The 18,460-nt window shown below is 38.5% G+C and overlaps 1 protein-coding gene across 2 annotated transcripts; it reads right to left on the bottom strand.

The window, feature by feature from the left end:
• Window positions 1–3,232: 3,232 nt before the first annotated feature.
• Window positions 3,233–11,527, bottom strand: LOC104443646 (alpha-L-arabinofuranosidase 1). Of its 2 annotated transcripts, none has more exons than XM_010057149.3 (18): window positions 11,347–11,526; window positions 10,693–10,904; window positions 10,212–10,266; window positions 9,406–9,617; window positions 9,013–9,134; window positions 8,645–8,798; window positions 8,039–8,108; window positions 6,507–6,652; window positions 6,350–6,395; window positions 6,193–6,245; window positions 5,330–5,474; window positions 5,117–5,235; window positions 4,937–5,008; window positions 4,751–4,854; window positions 4,464–4,520; window positions 4,160–4,358; window positions 3,775–3,921; window positions 3,233–3,528 (listed from the first exon to the last, which is right to left on the bottom strand). In XM_010057149.3, exons 2-18 carry the CDS (start codon window positions 10,867–10,869, stop codon window positions 3,379–3,381), a joined length of 2,028 nt encoding a protein of 675 aa, XP_010055451.2. In that variant the 5' UTR covers window positions 10,870–10,904; window positions 11,347–11,526; the 3' UTR covers window positions 3,233–3,378. The 2 variants fall into 2 exon arrangements, with proteins under 2 accessions (XP_010055451.2, XP_010055459.2); XM_010057157.3 differs by having other exon boundaries at window positions 3,379–3,528; window positions 11,307–11,527.
• Between the last annotated feature and the right edge of the window lie 6,933 nt (window positions 11,528–18,460).

The following is an 18,460-nucleotide window of genomic DNA, read 5'->3' as shown; positions in this document are numbered from 1 at the left end:
TTGATAAGTTTAAGGATTATATTACATTTTTTTTTGAAAATTTTAAAATTTAAGTTCTCTTGGTTGACAAATTTTGAGATTTCCTTTTATTTATGGTTGGAGATTTCATGTAAGAGAATGGGGGCCCTGAAAATTGGAAATAGAACCGATTTCTCGTCAAGAAAAAGATTGGATGATCAGGGCGGCGACGTCACACCGACTCGCGATTTGTAGCGATTAGGATGGACGCATTAACAGTAGTGGGAGTCGAAGATAATAGCGGCCGAAAGTTAAATTGAGGATGGTGAGAGCGACGACCGTACAAATGAATCTTGTGGTATTGCTGCTGACAAATTTGATGATGGTGATTCGGGTCAGATGGCAATAATAGAAAATGGACTGATAAGCTATGTGGTTCTAGAATTCACCTCCACTACGAAAAGCGTAACGTTAATGGCCAAACTTAGGTTTCTCTGTTTTTTGTCGGAAAAGGTAACAAAAAAGTTTATTAACTTATTCTAGTTATGCTATTTTAGTCCTAAATCTCTCAACTATATTAATTGGATCTTAAACTTTTTGATAATTTGTCAGTATAATTTATTTGGTCAATTCTGGTCGGTAATAGCTGATATAAATGCCAGCATGAACGACGTTGACGCAAATATATTTTACAATTTTTATTATTTATATTATTTCGGTTTTTCTTCTCTTTTTTCTTCTTCTTCTTCTTCTTTTAACAACTCTAGGCTCTGATACCATAAAAATGATTATGTTCAAAACAAGAACTTTGCAAATGCAAGTATTCAATTCCCTTCTATGCCTTTTATAAGCCTTACCATGTCGGGACAGACCTTTAGCATTTAACTAAACTCTCAATTAAAAAATAAGGCTTTTTGGTCTTAGTTTGTGATGCACAAAATCCTTACGAAGGTGAGTACAAAGCATACCCTAATTTAGCCTAGAGCCTGACACCCTCACCTGTTAGTTAGTGAGTCCCACAACACCCTTGCTAGCCATAGGGAGAGGCTTATGGCTCCGGCTTGTGGTTAGCAAGGGCAAAGTAGCCCCGCCCAGACTAGGTGAGGGCTCAGCACCCTTGCTTGGGTGAGGACGTCCCCATCTAGACCTTGCTGTGGTTGACGGCCTTGTACAGTCCACAGTTGGGGAAAAAAGGACATGAAAGAAAAGAATAAAACAAAAAAGGTAATAAAGAATTCAGAAAATTTAATTTTTAAAAATAATTATTCACGTTAAGATCAGTCATGTCGGTAAAGATGCTAGCATTCGCATTAAAAGTTTCTAACCAAAATTGACCGGATGAACTATATTGAAAAATTGCTAAAAAGTTTAATACTTAATTGGCACAATTAAATTTTTAAGTATTAAATTAGTACAAATATAACAGATTTAAAACTTTTTTTTTGGTGCTTTCGTGTTGTTTGTCAACAAAACATTTTATGATTTATCTATTTAATTTTATCCTAACCCTATCGGGGTTGGACGGTCAGTCGAAGAAAACTATACCCGTCCGAACAAGATGCAAGATACAAACAAATTCGACGCTCTATATTCCCAAGTCCAGAAAACATTTGGTGCATGGATTAGCCAAACGACCTTTCGACTTCTCTCCCTTCTAACACGCGCTTGGAATCAACTTAGTACAAGACCGTAAAAAAGAAACAAACGCGCCTAATAGAACAAGAAAGTGATCCGATGATGAAGAAGACAAAACATTTTCCTTTGTTGCACAGCTGATGACAGATATGGACGCATTAGCGTTTCGTTTCGATGGCTTGCATCGATTTATCCGAGGGAGTTGGCAGCTGACAGACATGAAAAACAGACTGTCCATTCATGTATCATTGTTCAAACCTAGTTTGTCGTTTCAGGAATTGGTATTGCCGCAATCATTCTCGGCGAACCCTCCCATGTGTCGCGTGTTTTCTTTCATCAAACCGACTCGGTTTAACACCGGAAATTAGCTCTAATTCGAACGTGAAATTAGAGGGTTTTCGTAATTGATCCGAATTCAAGAAGCAGAGGGCTTCTGATTACGGCCTCGTTGCATGAAGAGAGTGATAACGAACATCATTGTTAGAATTAGGAAGGACAAAATAGTTGGTGAGTAGGGGATAAATGATTGCACTTTCTTTTGAATGTCAATGGTTGGTTTAAGACGTGAAAACCCCCTTCATTTAATAAGCTTGATACTTAATCAAGATTAGTTGAAGGTTGGTACTTAATCAAGATTAGTTGGAGGTTGGTACTTAACTGTATTATGGCTGTAATATGTTCGGTGTTCTACCATGGGACATTCGTCAAATGATGTTGTTTAGTGATTCATCTGTCTGATTTTCTAATCGAAAGTTCAATTCATATTTGCAGTAGTTACATGATTAGGGAATATATCGATGGCACACATGTGCATTATTATAAGGAAATACTGGAATTAGATGCGAAATTTAGGATAAAATAACATCAAATGTCAACCCCTAAATAATAAATGACCCTAGCCTGTCACAATGGGAGGCAATTGGACTTTGCATTTGCATATTCCGAAGACATTAGTTGTATAATACATGATATAGAATATCGCAAAATATAAAAATGAAAAATAAAAAAAAAGGTGCCAAAATGACTAGAAAAGGTCAACTAGAGACTAAACAATTTCCAATTTGTTGGGGCTTTTTAATTGCATTTAAACCACGTTGATCCTACCATTAATCGAATAAATTTATTTTCTTCCGGAAGGGAGTCTTTATCAACAGTACTTAATCGTCCAATATAGTACAGTTCTGGGAACAAAATTTATAATTTCTGCTAATCGAAGAACGAGTCTAGTCGTCCAAAACAACTTCCATTCCGAACCAGATTCTCTCCGAATGTCCTCGGCCCGGACCATGTCGAATTCAGCTAATCTAAACAAGGCTGAGGAACATCATTCGTCGGCCGAGACCCATTTGACAAAACTATGATATTGTTATTGCGTGATCGTGATACTTCTCAAAAGATGGAAACCGCTGATTGACAGAGGAAATCCATCACTATTATGTTCAATGAAATGCCACTTCAAAAGTGAATGATCAACTCGTTCCAAACTATAAATAGTCACAAGAACATCTTTTGATAACATGGGTTCTACTTCTCAATCAATACACACTTGCAATATGAATTTGGCCAAATCCAGCGTCCCTCGCGAAACAAGGATAATGCATGATAAGTTAACAAGATGAGAATCACTCCTTTAGCAGCATATGTAATATAATTTATATTATATAGCATCGAACAGGTAAGCAAGAAGTACATGTTACAGCCACAAAGATCTACATAACTTCTGAGTATCATAACATCTGAGTCATGAGATTATTCCATATAATTACACTCAATCAGATATATAAATTAGATAGAAGATTTAGACGAATAATCATCTCCCTTCATCCGGATGCTAGTCGATTCTTTTAACAGATCAAAGGAAGTGAAGGAATAGGGCAAGATAACAACATCCATCTCTTTGCCTGCATTTTCGAGTAGACTTTGGGTTGGCACCACCTGCATTGCATTGGCCAAAATCATATATCGGAAGGTGAGATGAGAAAATAGCCTCCCCACATCATTAAGACCGTATTCACTTGATTTGCATTTCTTATCCTATCCTCAACTTGAATTGCAGAAAATCAATTCGGGTAATCAATTTGGATGAGCTAGCAAATCCTTTTACACTTGCCAGCATGACAAATTATGTCCGAAGATCAATAAGACATCATCAGGGAAATAGGAAAGACAAGATGTTCTGACCTTGTTCGGCTCAGAAAAGGAGTTCTCATCCTTCAAGTTAGCAGATGTCAATACCGTCTTTGAGGATCCAGACTTTTGTATCGAATTTTGATCCAGTCCGCTAATGGAAATTGTTAGATTAACTGGACTGCTACCGAAGTTCACGATCTGCAAAACCTTACCAGGTTACCCAACCGAGCAACACACATTTATGTATAGATAAGACAAACCAAAGTAAATTTTGCAGCATTTATTTTATGAGGACCACACTGCTCTTATTTCCTACTATAGTCACGTCTCACATCTGAAAAAAAGGAAATGCATGGACCCCAAAAGTCAAATGTTATCTAGGGTTAGAGCACAAACACAGCAACACAAAATAAACGTATAGCACCCTATCACAGACCTTAATCTTTATATAACTTTTATCATCATCTGAATTTGTCCACGTGATTGCTGAGGCGAGAAGTGAGCTGGAGTAATTCGATGGAATTGTTGTATCAAGAAGAGTTGCTCCACTTGACTCGGCGAAAAACTGTTGCACCCAGTAACTTGGAGTTCCATAGAGATGTGATGAATCGTAAACGATTGCATCCGGATTCCACCTAGGATGGAAGATTTGTCAAACCTTAGCCAGAAGTTAAGAAATCCTGCTTAATGCTAAAAGTCTCCACCAGACCAATATTCAAAAAAGGCACTAATGGAAGTACCTCCTATCGTTTGAATTCACGAAGAGTGGTGCATAGCTTGCCATCTCAACAATATCACTGCAAACGATAATGATAAAAATGATCAATAACCTTTCCTTTAATTCATCTGCAAAGGATGAATTCAAAAGAAAATCAGAGCCACATCCTTGAGTTCAAATGATTTCCCCAATGTGAATTAGTCAGTTTTATATGTTACCTCTTTTCACAGGGAAATAAAAAGGCACATCAGTGAGTGCACACATGCATGCATGCACAAACACACACTCATATGGAAACAAAGAGCGCACCTGTTCTTTTCTAGCCCAATAAGGAAGCCAGCTTCAGCCAAGCCTGCTAATAGACTTCCTTTGCCAGCATCATCCCCAGTCACAGCATATTCGCTTACAAAAGCCTGAACACAGTAGATCACAAGATAAACAGTAATGCACCGTTGGACGTGTATATTAGTTGAAAGTAGACACATCAGACCACACCTTTGGACCAGTGCGGGACGTCTTATCAAACTTATGAGCCATAGAAAAAAGATTATTGGCAGATGTATAGACCTAAGCAAGACGCAAAGGTATTCATCAGTACAATGATTTAGAATATAACAGAAAGAAATCTGCAGCGACAGGAAATTGCAGTGCTAAAGATGTCAATGTTTGACTTACATGAAAATCGTAGAAATCAGCTGGGTGATCCAATGGTTTAGAAGAGCCATCGCAGTTGGAAATCATTTTAATATCTGGATAGGCACTTCTTATAGCTTCATGAAACTTGAGGTAATTCCCTGGTCAGTTTGACACAAAAAGGAGATCTTACTGGATCGGCCCTCCATCCGAAGTTCAGACATAGGAAAAAGGGGATGACAGTCATAAACCAACCTAGGTAATTTTTCTTGCCACAGTCTTCATTCCCGATGGCAACATATCGCAGGTCAAAAGGCTCGGGGTGTCCCATTTTAGCTCGCAAGGAACCCCATGTAGAATTGGGATCCCCTCTAGCAAACTCTATGCCATCAAGTGCTTCCTGGAGTCAAGTTAAAGGTCATTGACCTAGAAATAACCTTTATTACCAGAAAACAAACAAACCCTTCAAATGAACAGACGTTGAAAAATTTATCTTGTGAGGAAGTGCTGCAAACCGTAGACATAACATGAAAAAGAATATTCACATAAACCAAAGGACTAACACCACAAAAAGAGCAGCTGATAAATGTCCAGATAACTTAAATTAAGAAACCAGTGGCTTACGCTTTATGAAAAGAGCAGCTACAGTATTTTCTCATAACTTAATTGAGATGACATTTACATGACAAAATGATCAAGATTCATAGTCTCATCCATAATAACCCCTTAAAGTGTTGAGCAAAAAGAAAAGGCAGCTAAAAGATGGTGTGTCCAAAATAAATCAGGCTCCATTGAAAAGGAATGCTTTGCCCAGATGGGTCCATCATCTTCACTCAATATTTAATCCTTTTGCTTTCTAAAAGCAGCAGTCATTCACTGACAATGACAATTTGTGCAGAAGTAAGTGCATACTGAAGGAATGCATTCATGGAGGCATTCCTCACTACATGAGGGGATTAACTGCATTATATCCCTCAGTGCACATCGATACTGTCCAGTTCTGCTTCAGAGATGATGAGACATACTAATAGACAAATCGTGTAAAGCTACCATTGCTCATAAACTGATCAATGTCAACGAGCCATTAATTGGTGAGATTGGATGGTAATTGGACTCACCTGGATGAAAGGTGAGACAACAGAAGAATCAACTTGATCGTTGTGGCTGATTCCTGCAGAAAGAAAAGATAACAAAGAAAAGACAGGCAGAATATGGTGATCAATGATATATTAAAAAAAAAAAAAAAGTGACACAGCATCAAGACGCTAAAAGTACCATTGTTAAACACCCATATTGGTCGAGTTTTCAGGTCCTCTGCAAGCTGCAAAGAAAATAACCATCGGGTCATACAATTAAAACTCAAATGCACATCTTTGAAGTTGTAGAATTACCTTAACGAAAATAAATTGCAACTAAAAGTATAAATACTGACCTGAAGGAACTCTAAGTGACCCATACCATCATCGGTCCAATACATCCACACGTCACCAAAGTGGCCAGGTCTCTCTTCCCACGGTCCAACAGTTTCTTTCCAGCGAAATGCATTTCTTAACCATTCACCTTCAACAAAACAGCCACCTAGAGGCAAAATGAAGAAAGGATGCTTCATGACCTAAGATGAGTAAGTGAGATTAATTTATCAAGCTCACTGTGAGCTGTTTTGGGGATACCTATTACAATGCCTATTGATGATTAGAGACATGCAAACTTGGATCTGGGAAAAATTATTAGATTGATGAGAGAAGAAAATATGAAAGGTAGGCTTTTAAAAAAAAAGAAAAACAAAAGAAATCATATATATTTTTGGGATACGTGTACTTGAAGTTCTAAAAATTGTTATGAAAATGGAATTAAGTCTTAAAACTTTCAAAAAGTGTAATTTAGTCCTAAAACTTGTCGAGTTGGTGCAATCATATCCTTCCACTAACTCCATTCAACTTAACAAATGAAAAATGCTAATAAGTTTTAAGAGTTGATTGCACTTTTGAAAAGTTTTAGGACTCAATTGTATTTTTGTGATGAGTTTTAGAACTGAATTACACTTCTGTGACAAGTTTTAGGATTTCCAGTGCACTTATCCCTATATTTTTCTGTCGAGAAACTTAACTACAAACCACTATACGACCGTCCTTAAAAAATGGCAGCCATCATATTAATAAAAGGAGAGAATAGTCTCCATCCAGCTCAGTTGATATAACTCCTACTGCTATATGAAGAACTAATAACCAGAGTCTTGGAAACATTAGTTTATAGCCAATTATTCCAATTAAAGAGTAAGTTGAAACAGTCTAAGTCAAAGAGTATAATTTCATGAAACTCCTCCCTGTGCCGACCAGTGACATCTGAAACATTAATTTAACAAATCGATGCTGTATGGAGAGTGCTTAAGTACATGAAGTTCAGAGCAGCAATTCCACAAGTAAAGTGGACTTGGAAGTCAAGTCTTTACATCTGAATTAGGTCTCTGTCAAGATTAGCTAGTGGATACTCAGGTTTAGAAAGTGGTTAGATAAAATGAAACTAATTCTGTCCTCTAATAGACAAATTTAAAACAAAACTATAAGGCCAAATCGCATTGGAGTAAATGAAGAAACTGAAATATGTATCACATACGCTTGCATGCATGCATGCATACACATAAGCACCTAAAAAAATGCAGCCACCTAAGGAATAAGAACACATAAGAATGATTAAATGCTCAAACGATTTCTTGTTTATTAATCCAATCTTATCGAATAGTCCACATCTATTGTCTTCCACATTGCAAGTCTGAGTCATTTTAGTAGACCATGACATAAGGCAAATCCCGAAATTTAAAGACCAGCTTAGTGCACATATACACATTTGATGCAACTAGGGAAAATTAGCATCTGAGATAGTCAATATTCAGTCTAGATGCACACAGTCCACCTCATATTTATGCTAGTGTAGCATGAGCTAAAATGTAAAAGTAAAATTATATACCCGGGAATCTGAGGAATTGAGGTTTAATAGCTTCAAGCATTTCAAAAAGCTCAGTTCTGAAACCATGTCCCTGTTACAAGGTAAGTTTATGGAAGAACATCAAGGGACATTTAGATAAGCAACTAAAAATGCATAAATTTGCAGAAAGAGCACCTAGAGTCAAGTTCTCATGCTTCAGCTAAAAGCACGTAGATTCACATCCCATGCTTCAGCAACTCCACATAAAACCCACAAGAAGAAATGCTCAATTCGAAAATTATTGACTAGATGTTGAAGCAGTATGGGATATTTATATTAGATTCCTCTTTAGAAAAGTCTTCTCTCTGTATCAGTCTATTATCGGATGAAAGACAACCATACTCAAATAATCCCTCTCCATAGGCTTAAGGGATGATGCCTTGTTAAAAGAAAATAACTGGTGACAATACTTTCCCTCAAAGAGATAATGTGTGGCAAAAGAGGATCACTTCAGAAAAGAAAACCGCAGGGTTGTTCAAAAGAAACAATAATCTAAATGGCAGAACAGGCATAAATCTTTTTGAGCATGTGCTGGTCATAAGACACTGCCTAGTGGGCATTGGTGTGTCAAAGAAAAAAAGTTGATACCTTGTACGTGTCATTAGGCATTGCTGAGACTTGATCAAACCATATCACTCCCTTATTTGTGGTCGTCAACTGAAGTCTAGAGTTGGTATTTGATTCCTTAGCTTGCAAAAGAATTTCCTTCTTTGTCCAGTTTGATGCTTCAGAAGCAGAAGCTCTGCAATAAGACTTTCGAACATCATCATGCTGATCGAGTAGATATACCTCAGAATGCATACCATTTTCAATCGAAAGATAAGAAGCTGCCCCGGAAAGGGCAATAAAAAGGACTAGAGAGAGTGCAGAACAAAATTCAATGGTCCACAAGGATACCGCATTTTCAAATTAACACTATTTATCTGGACCTCTACAAGCACTTAAATGGTACTTACATTATGTTTGCAGCAGCCAGAGTTGGTGTCCCACTTGAGCCCGTCAAAGATACAGATACATTAAGTGATCCTGATGAGCGAACATAAAGGACCACTTTGTACGTCTTCCCTTCCTCTATATTCTGAAGAGAGACAAAACATAGGATTTGAAGTACAAAAATATACTTAAAAGAAGAAGGAAAGAAGACAAAATCATGGAAGCATTCAATAAGAGATCCATGAAGTCGAAGAAAATGTTGGGCAGATCTGAAGTGTCTTGGAAAATGAAAAACTGGAACCCAACAGATAGAGTTGAGAGCCTGAAGCCATGTTTACTATTATTCATGGAGATCAGAGCAGAAGTAAAACAATGGTTGTTTAGAAAATAAACATCAAACAGTCATTAGTACTCACCATCCCCCAGAATCCTGGGTTATACACACCGACACCACCAGCTGGACAAATGTTATCACCTTGGCTGTCACAAAGCACATCCATCTTAAGCGCAATTTTATTACGTTCAAAGCATGATGACCGGTCAGTTGAAACAACCAAAGATGACTCCTCCCCAATTATTGACCAAGGGTCGATGTTTGAGGGTGTGTTAGGGCCCCCAGCTTCAAATCCTGTAGTTAGAATGAGTCAGGAACTTTACAGGTGACGACACCTTCATAGTGCAGGAGTTAACATGAACAACTGGTCTTCCTTTAATATATGAAGCTCATGAGAAGATGAGAGATACACTGGACACAAAAAACAGACAGATTCTACTATGTCCATTAACCACTGGAAGATAAAGAATAAGTCGAACTAAAACATTCTTTCGAAGAGTAAAATGCATTAATAGGAAAGCATCCTGCTAGCGTGCTCAATCATGCACAGATAAGTCCACATACATAAGCAACCAATTCTCCTTTGTACCAGATGTCTGACAAATAATTCCATTCCAACCAAACCAATAGGAGCAGGGACACTTCCAATTCCAACTACAACTTAGCTACATAAAGTAAGCACTCTAGTTGAGCGTACCATTTCTGACACAGCCCTTTAAGAAGCAACAGTCCACATCCAAATTAATTTTTTCACGGAAACCGAAGTAGCAAGCCATCTCAGATTATCAGACATCCAATAGTAAATATTACAGTAGTCTGAAATATAAATTAGATAAGCACACTATTTTCAGCTCTTGTTTCAAGAAATTAAAGGGATCCTGAGATCACCTCTGTTGCTTACAAGCTCTGCCCACAATCCTCCAGCCCCAGCATGGTTGATCTCCTGCAATGACGACACTTCATATAAGGCACATCCACCATCAATGAAACAAAGAACAGCAAAAGCTAGAAATTTAATCTAGTTGTTGAAATGCATCAACCGGTAGAATGAATGTTCAAGAGTAACTACGGAAATAATGGTACTTTTGCTGTTCATATCTTTAGTCAAGTCAGTAAATGCTGCCTCAAGGCAGATGTTTGTGCATGCAGTAAACAATTAGAAACCAATAGGCTCGCCTGAGCTTTGCTACCCACAGAAGCATGGGGTCATCTCAACATGGCATTAAAAGGTCAAACAGATGATCGTGAACATAAGTCTAGCAGTTCACTGAAAGTTCTCTGTAGACAATTTCACACAAGGGTACAAATAATTGCAAAAAAGAAAATTGACAGAACAGAAGAATGAACTCTTTTAGGGTCCTGAACTGACCTCAAAGAATATACCGAAAAGCGTTTCAGGTATCAGCCGACCCGTGGAAGCATTAACGTGCAGCTGTACAGTCTGATTCGCCTGGACATCAGAAGCAACATATTGCCATACAGAACAAAGGCTGATGAGGAGGAATAGCAGAAGGCCAATGCTAGGAGCTTCTTTGTAAACCCGCATTGTCACTCCTTTAAGACATTCAATTTCAGCACGCCCTAGTAAAGGGAAAGTTCAGTAGAAAACTCAGTCATGCCACCATCAATAAGATTGATAACATAGAAAAGAGAATAAAGTCAAGATCATCATAACATGGCTTTGTTGGGGTAATTTAATCCTGCCCAGATATAGAAAACCAGTTACTCACGACCTTTTGTAACAACCTCCTGTACGTTTTGTCACTATCTGGACTAATCGAGACAACTCATGCTGATACGGACGATGAGGTAACGGCGGCAAATTCCGGGCTTTTCATCACCCACAGACACAATTCCAAATTTTTGGAGCAAATAAGAAGCAAACAACACAGAGCCAAAAACAGGACTCAAAACAACTTCTTCAAACTAATCCTTTTCAGAACTGGGCGACAGAGAAAAGAAGAGCAAACAATTCTGCCTCACTCGTTCACAAGACGTTCATCCGGTGAACCCGATCACGCACCTGAAATGCCCCGATTGACGAACGGCCAGAGACAGACCGAGTCAATGGAGAAGTGGGTATAGGCAGGACCGGTAGCTCAACAAAAGAGAAGAGGAAAAAGATAGCGTTTTTCGGCGAAACAGAGAGAATTTTTTTAAGTGTGATTACTAGCGTCACTGCGAGTTGACACAAGGGCTGTGGAGGGGCAGAGTGCCGATTTATCATTGCGGCAAGAACGTGGGCTTTCGGTCTTTTGCCTTGCTTTCACGTAAGATCTTTGTCCCCATCTTGGGTTTGGATTAGACGCAACACCCTCCCGTCAGCTCCCTTCGAAGATTTCCTCCCTGTGGGTCCGGCGACGGCTTAGCCGGGGAATCGGGCGCCGGCGCCGGCGCGTGCCGGCACGCGCATCGACAAGTACGAGGTGTTCCTTGTACTTCGTGTCCGCGTATATGGATGCGGTGCGGCGGCGAATGACGTGGACGCATCCGTCTTCGAGCCGGTCTCGTCGCTAATAGATTTTCCCCGGATGAAAAGCGATTCAATTTATTTATTCACCGAAAGTTCGTTTGGTTACAACAGCTCAAAAAAAAGAAAAAAAAATTGCAATTGCAGCAACTCCCGACAACTAAACACATTCAGCGGTTTAAGGAAGTTGTCTGTGCTGCCGATTGATGCTTTGATTATGGTTGAGAAGGGTGAAATTGATAGAGAAATGCGTTATCTTTCATTAATATCCAGCAGTGCGTGATGGTAGATGTAATTATATGGAAAGGCATTGCGACTCTCGTCGTTGTATTTTCATAAACATCTCACCGCTGCAACACCCGTTAGTTACAGCAACTTAAAAGAAAGGCTTCTTCTACCATTTTCCCCTTCGACGAGTGTCCTAATCAACAGTCGAGTGTGCCAACGAAAGAGAGTAGCTTGTATATTCATTTTAATTTAATGCGTGTAGTAGATGAAGGCAAAAGAATCCCGAATTATAATTTCGATTATTTACCGATGAAGCTCCTTCTCCTATGTGCTCCTTCTCCGGTCGAAACTCCTTGAAAGCAACGAAAGAGTCGAATCATAATAGATTTTTATTGTTTTCGTTTTTAAATTTTAAACTTATATAGAGTTTCTACCGAGCATTGGAACGGAATTATCTAGCTTTAATATTGTAATGCATTAAACATAACAAAATTCCAGGATTTATTTCCTTTTCAATAATTGTTTCCAATTGTGCATTTCCAATTTCTTTGTTAGTGAATTGTGAGGGATTCTTATCATTTTCGTTTATGCGTTTACATTGATATATGGTTCCTACAAAGTAATAGAAATGATAGGATATATAAAGATTCCTTTATTATTGTGACTTGCCAAATTGTGAAATTGTGGATAAGATAGAACAAAGTCCTTGAATTTCTTTTCTATCCCATCATTGCTTCCTTTTGTGCATTTCGATTTTTTTTAATCAATGAATCATTAGAGATTCTTACCATTTTCGTTTATACATTCACACTAATATACATTTCCTTCCAAACCATGACATGATAGGTTATGAAAATATCCGGCTCTATTATAGTGATTAATCAAACAGTGAATAGGTAGCAAAATTTATAGACAAACATCAGAGACTATCCTATTTAAATATCTAAGAAACCAAATATAATGTTAAAACCCTAATTACTTAGGATAAAATCCTAACGAATTATAGCCTAAGACATGTAAGATATGAAATAGGGAAAAACAACAAACTTGATATTGTAATTTTTAAATCTGTTTAGTTGATGAAGCTCGTACTAAGTATTAATTTCAAAAGAAAATAAATAGACAAAGTTACTTAAAAGCATAGACTCCAATAACAAATGTGATCGATTTGATAATGTGTGGTCAAATTGGGTCTTATGACCTTTGGATAACTCACAGCATTATGTTAAGAGATTTTGTACAATCTAACATGATCCAAACATCAAAAGGGGTAACATTGTCCTTCTTATTTAAATCTCTCGAGACACTTCGGATCTTAGTTAGGGTTCATGTGAATCTTACATAATTTAACCCGGTCGTATGAAGTGGATCGAAAACACGCGATGACAAGATATAAATCACCGCACAAAATGGCATTTCGTTTGTAGAAAGGAAGAGACCAAATGCTTTCCTCCTTTGCTCCGTTTTCTTTATCCACACAAGATTGCCCATGCAATCAAGTCATGACAGACAAACATCGAGAAGGCATCGCATTGTCCACCCGGCACGATAAGTCATAGTGGCAACGAGAGCAACGTTGAAAAAAGGCAGGCAAATCCTGGCCAGGAAAAAGGAGTGGAGTGTTATCGTATGATGCCTTGCGCTCGCTTCAAGTTATGGCAAGTAATTGCTGTCGACCCAAATCTAGTGACGAGTGAGCCAGTTGAATCGCCTACCTTGGACATTAGGACAAGACAATGGTTTGCTTTGCAGAGAGTGTTTGTCCACGACTGGCGGGTTTGTAGCTATCAAAAAGATGCTGACAAGGCTCGCTTTTCGACAAAAAAGATTATCTAAATGCAATTAACTTTGAAAAAGAATGAAGATTGCCTAAACGTGACTAACTTCTTTTGTATAGCACGGAAGCAACGCAGAAGAAATGCAGTGCAACTTGTGCAACTTGTTGACGCTTGATTTTAGCCAAAAAGTAAGAACTCGAGATTAGGAACCCATGATCACGAGGAGGCTTGTTTTTTTGGCCAAAAAGAGTTGTTTCGATATTTTTCCAAAGTTTGAGATCAATGTATTTATCGATTTAAAAAAAAAAAATCGTGTTCCGAATCTGGAAAAATGTTTGGCGTGAAAGTTGTAGCCACGATCATAAGCTTTCTGTTGATGGGAAAATCATTGAAAATGGAACTCATTTGGTTGGTCAAAAGCTTAATCAAAGTGCCGAAGAAATTTGATGCTTAGATCCGAAATTTCAGTTTCAGGACGTTTGGTGCAATTTCAAAGCATCTGAAGATCTTTTTTACAAAAAGTTAAAAAAAAAAAAAGAAGTTGTTCAGAAGATCCTAGTTTGCAAATCTGGAAATTTGAAAAAGTTTGGGCGGGCAATTTGAATTAATTCGGATAAGGTCAGAAACGGCCTCTTAAATTGTTCCCATTTTGAGTTGGGGGTGTTTACTGAAGTTTCGCTAGTTCTTGGAGGGCTTATTTGCAAAGAATCATAAAATTAAAGTCGAAGATAACATGCTGAGGATGCTCCCTGTAAATTTTTGTGGCATTTGAACTTCATCTACTATTATTCCCGCATTTTGCAAAAACCGGATCCGAACCGGGTCGGATCCTAAGTGGCGGGTAAAATCGGTAAATCCAGGTAATTGGGCTCAAAAATCGGGAAAATAGTCTAGATGAACATTAAACTACACTACCACCCATCGTGGCAGCAATGGTAGGGGCTTCCTAAACTTTGCGTGGGTGGTGGTCAAGGCGTTGCCTCCAGGGGTTTTACCACTGGGATTCCCTGGGTCACAAAAAAAAAAAAAAAAAAAAAAAAAAAAAAAAAAAAAAACATTAAACTACACTCCCTAAACTTTCATTTTCCACTGGGATTATTCAATTTCGACTTCATTAGGTTAGGCAATTGAATTAAAACATAATTGGGCAGAAAAGGGGAAAAAATAGAGAAGGTGCCCTTTGGACAACTAGTTGTTTGTTTGATTCCTAAGGCTACTTGGCCTAATTGCATGTTTAATTAAGATTGTATGCGATTGATTAGATGAATGTTAGGCCTATTTGTGATTTTCGATGCATGTTTCTCGGTGGGTAGATTAGAGAAAGGGGATTAAAGTTTAATTAGGTGCTAGTGCATAGCCTAGCGCACTGCGAAATGCACAGTGTAGGTTAATCATCATTTAGCAATAATTAATCAATCATAGCTATACGAGTTGGTCGGGTGATCGAACTGCATGATTGATGCCAAATTCCCGTTCCAAACTTGAGTTTTTGTTTGTCAATTGACTTGAGTGAACCAATTGCTGCTCGACTCGAATGTTTGTATGAATGAAATCGAAGTCCGCAGGTGGTGTCCGGAAGTACGAGGGTGGCAGCCAAAAGCCTTGGAGAGGCTTACATAAGCAACTAATAGTGCAATACTTCCACACGTTATTATAGTGGCCAGGTCTCTCTTCCCATGGTCCAACAGTTTCTTTCCAGCGAAATGCATTTATAACAATTCACCTTCAACGAAACAGCCCACCTAGAAGATGAGAAGTTTGAGTAGTTTATCAAGCTAACTGTGAGCTGTTCTGGGGATACCTATTGCAATGCCCATTGATAATTAGAGACCTGCAAAACTTGGGTCTGTGTATTGCTGCTTCGAGTGATTTAGTAGACCATTGACATAAAGCAAATCCCGAAATTTAAAGATCAGCTTAAAGCAGATATATGCAATTGATGCTACTAGGGAAAATTAGCATCTGAGATCGCCAATATTCAGTCTGGATGCCCACAGCCCACCTCATAACACGTTAGTGTAGCACAAGTTAATATGTAAAAGCAAAATTAATATGTCTTCAAGCATTTCAACAAGGTCAGTTCTGAAACCATGTCCCTGTGGCAAGGTCAGTTTTTGGAAGACCATCAAGGGACGTTTACATAAGCAACTAATAATGCAATTTTTTTTGCAGAAAGCAGAGGAACTGCAGTATTAAAAGCACCTAGAGTCTAGTTCTCGTGCTTCAGCTAAAAGCACGTAGATTCACATCCTGTGCTTCAGCTACTGCACATGAAACCCAAGAGAAGAAATGCTCGATTCGAAAATTACTAACTAAATGTTGAAGCAGTATGGAATATTGATATTAAATCTCTCTTTAGAAAAGTCTTCTCTGTGTATAAGTCTACCTATGCCGGGATGAAAGACAGCCATACTGACATAATCCCTCTTAATAGGGTTAAGTGACAGGTTCCTTGCCACAAGAAGATAATGGGTGATAAATAACATTCCCTTAAAGAGATATAGTATGGCAAAAGAGGATCACTTCAGAAAAGAAAACCGCAAGGTTGTTCAAAAGAAACAATGATTTATACAGAAGAACGGGCATAAATCTATTTGAGCATGTGTTAGCGGGCGTTGGTGTGTCAAAGAAAAATTGTCGATACCTTGTAAGTCTCCAGAGGCATAGCTGAGACTTGATCAAACCGTATCACTCCCTTATTTGTGGTCGTGAACTGAAGACTGGAATTGGCATTTGATTCCTTAGCTTGCAAAAGAATTTCCTTCTTTGTCCAGTTTGATGCTTCAGAAGCAGAAGCTCTGCAATAAGACTTTCGAACATCATCATGCTGATCGAGTAGATCCTGTCTCCTGGCGTCACTCTATTAAGACTCTTCATACCTCATGATGGACTAGAGAGAATGCAGAATGAAAGTAAATGGTCCACAAGGACACCGCATTTTCAAATTAACACTATTTATCTGGGCCTCTACAAGCACTTAAATGGTACTCACATTATGTTCGCAGCAGTCAGGGTTGGCCTTCCACTTGAGCCCGTCAAAGATACGGGTACATTAATCGATCCTGATGAGCGAACATAAAGGACCACTTTGTACGTCTTCCCTTCTTCTATATTCTGAAGAGAGACAAAACATAGGATTTGAACTACAAAAAAATATTCAAACGAAGATGGATGGAAGACAAATCACCTAAGCATTCAATAGTAGATTTATGCAGTTGAAGAAAATGTTGAGGAGATCTGAAGTGTTTTGGAACATGAAAAACTGGAATCCATCAGATAGAGTTGAGAGCCTGAAGCCATGTTTACAATGGTTACTTAGGAAATAAACATCAAAGTCATTAGTACTCACCAAGCCCCAGAATCCAGGGTTGTACACACCGACACCACCGGCTGAACACATATTATCTCCTTGGCTGTCACAAAGCACGTCGATCTTAAGCGCAACTTTATTGCGTTCCAAGCATGATGACTGGTCGGTTGAAACAACCAAAGATGACTCATCCCCAATTATTGACCAAGGGTCGATGTTTGAGGATGTGTTAGGGCCCCCAGCTTCAAATCCTGGAGTTAGAATGAGTCAGGAGTTTCGTTCAGGTCATGGCACCTTCATAGTGCAGGATTTAACGTGAACAACTGCCCATCCTTTAAAATATGAAATTCGTGAGAAGATGAGAGGTACATTGGACACAAAAAACAGACAGATTCTACTATGTTCATTAACCACCGGACGATAAAGAATGAATCGAACTAGAACATTCTTTTGAAGAGTAAGGTGTATCAATAAGAAAACATCCTAATAGTGTCCTCAATCATGCACAGATGAGTCTACATGCATAAGAACTAATTCCCCCTTTGTACCAGAAGTCTGAGAAATAATTTCAGGTATCGGTTGACCTGTGAAAGCATCAACGAGCAGCAGTGTAGTGGTTTTGCATCGACATCAAGAGGAAAACATTGCCATAGAGAAGAAAGGCCGATGAAGAGGAATAGCAGAAGAACACTGCTAGGAGTGCAAACCCGCATTGACACTCCTCTACCAAATTCAATTTGAGCACGCCCTGATGAAGGGAAGTTCAGTAGAAAACTCAGTCATGCCACGATCGATAAGATTGATATCATAGAAAAGCGAATAAAACCAAGATCTTCATAACTTGGCTTTGATGAGGTAACCTAATCCCTGCCCAACCAATAACTTATAACCTACGGTAACTAAACATGTACAACGTTTTAAGAAAGTTCTGCTGATTGACGTTCTGATTGTTGTTGAGAAGATGACATTGGTAGACAAGGCATTCTATTTTATTAAGATCTGGCATGCATGACGTAGACGCAGCTACAAGGAAAGGCTTTGCAACTTTTGACGTCATGCTTGACAAACATCTCGCCCTTGTAACGCACCGTAGACGAAATCGATGCATGAATGGCCTTCTTTCATCGACATATGGAGCGCAAGGTGGTTTCATGCAAATCCAGTGTCGATGAAAGAGTAGCTTGTATATTCATTTTAATTTAATGCATGTAAATAAAAGGCTTATAGATCCCAAATTAAAATCTCCATTATTCACCGAAGAAGCTTCTTCTCCTGTGGAACTCTTTGGTTCAGGTCGAACTTCCACGTAAGCAACAAGAGAATCCCCTTCTCCAGTCAAAACTTCCCGAAA

This window comes from Eucalyptus grandis, chromosome 1, assembly GCF_016545825.1.
Source record: "Eucalyptus grandis isolate ANBG69807.140 chromosome 1, ASM1654582v1, whole genome shotgun sequence".
Taxonomy (NCBI): domain Eukaryota; kingdom Viridiplantae; phylum Streptophyta; class Magnoliopsida; order Myrtales; family Myrtaceae; genus Eucalyptus; species Eucalyptus grandis.
This window is presented reverse-complemented; position numbering and strand designations above follow the sequence as displayed.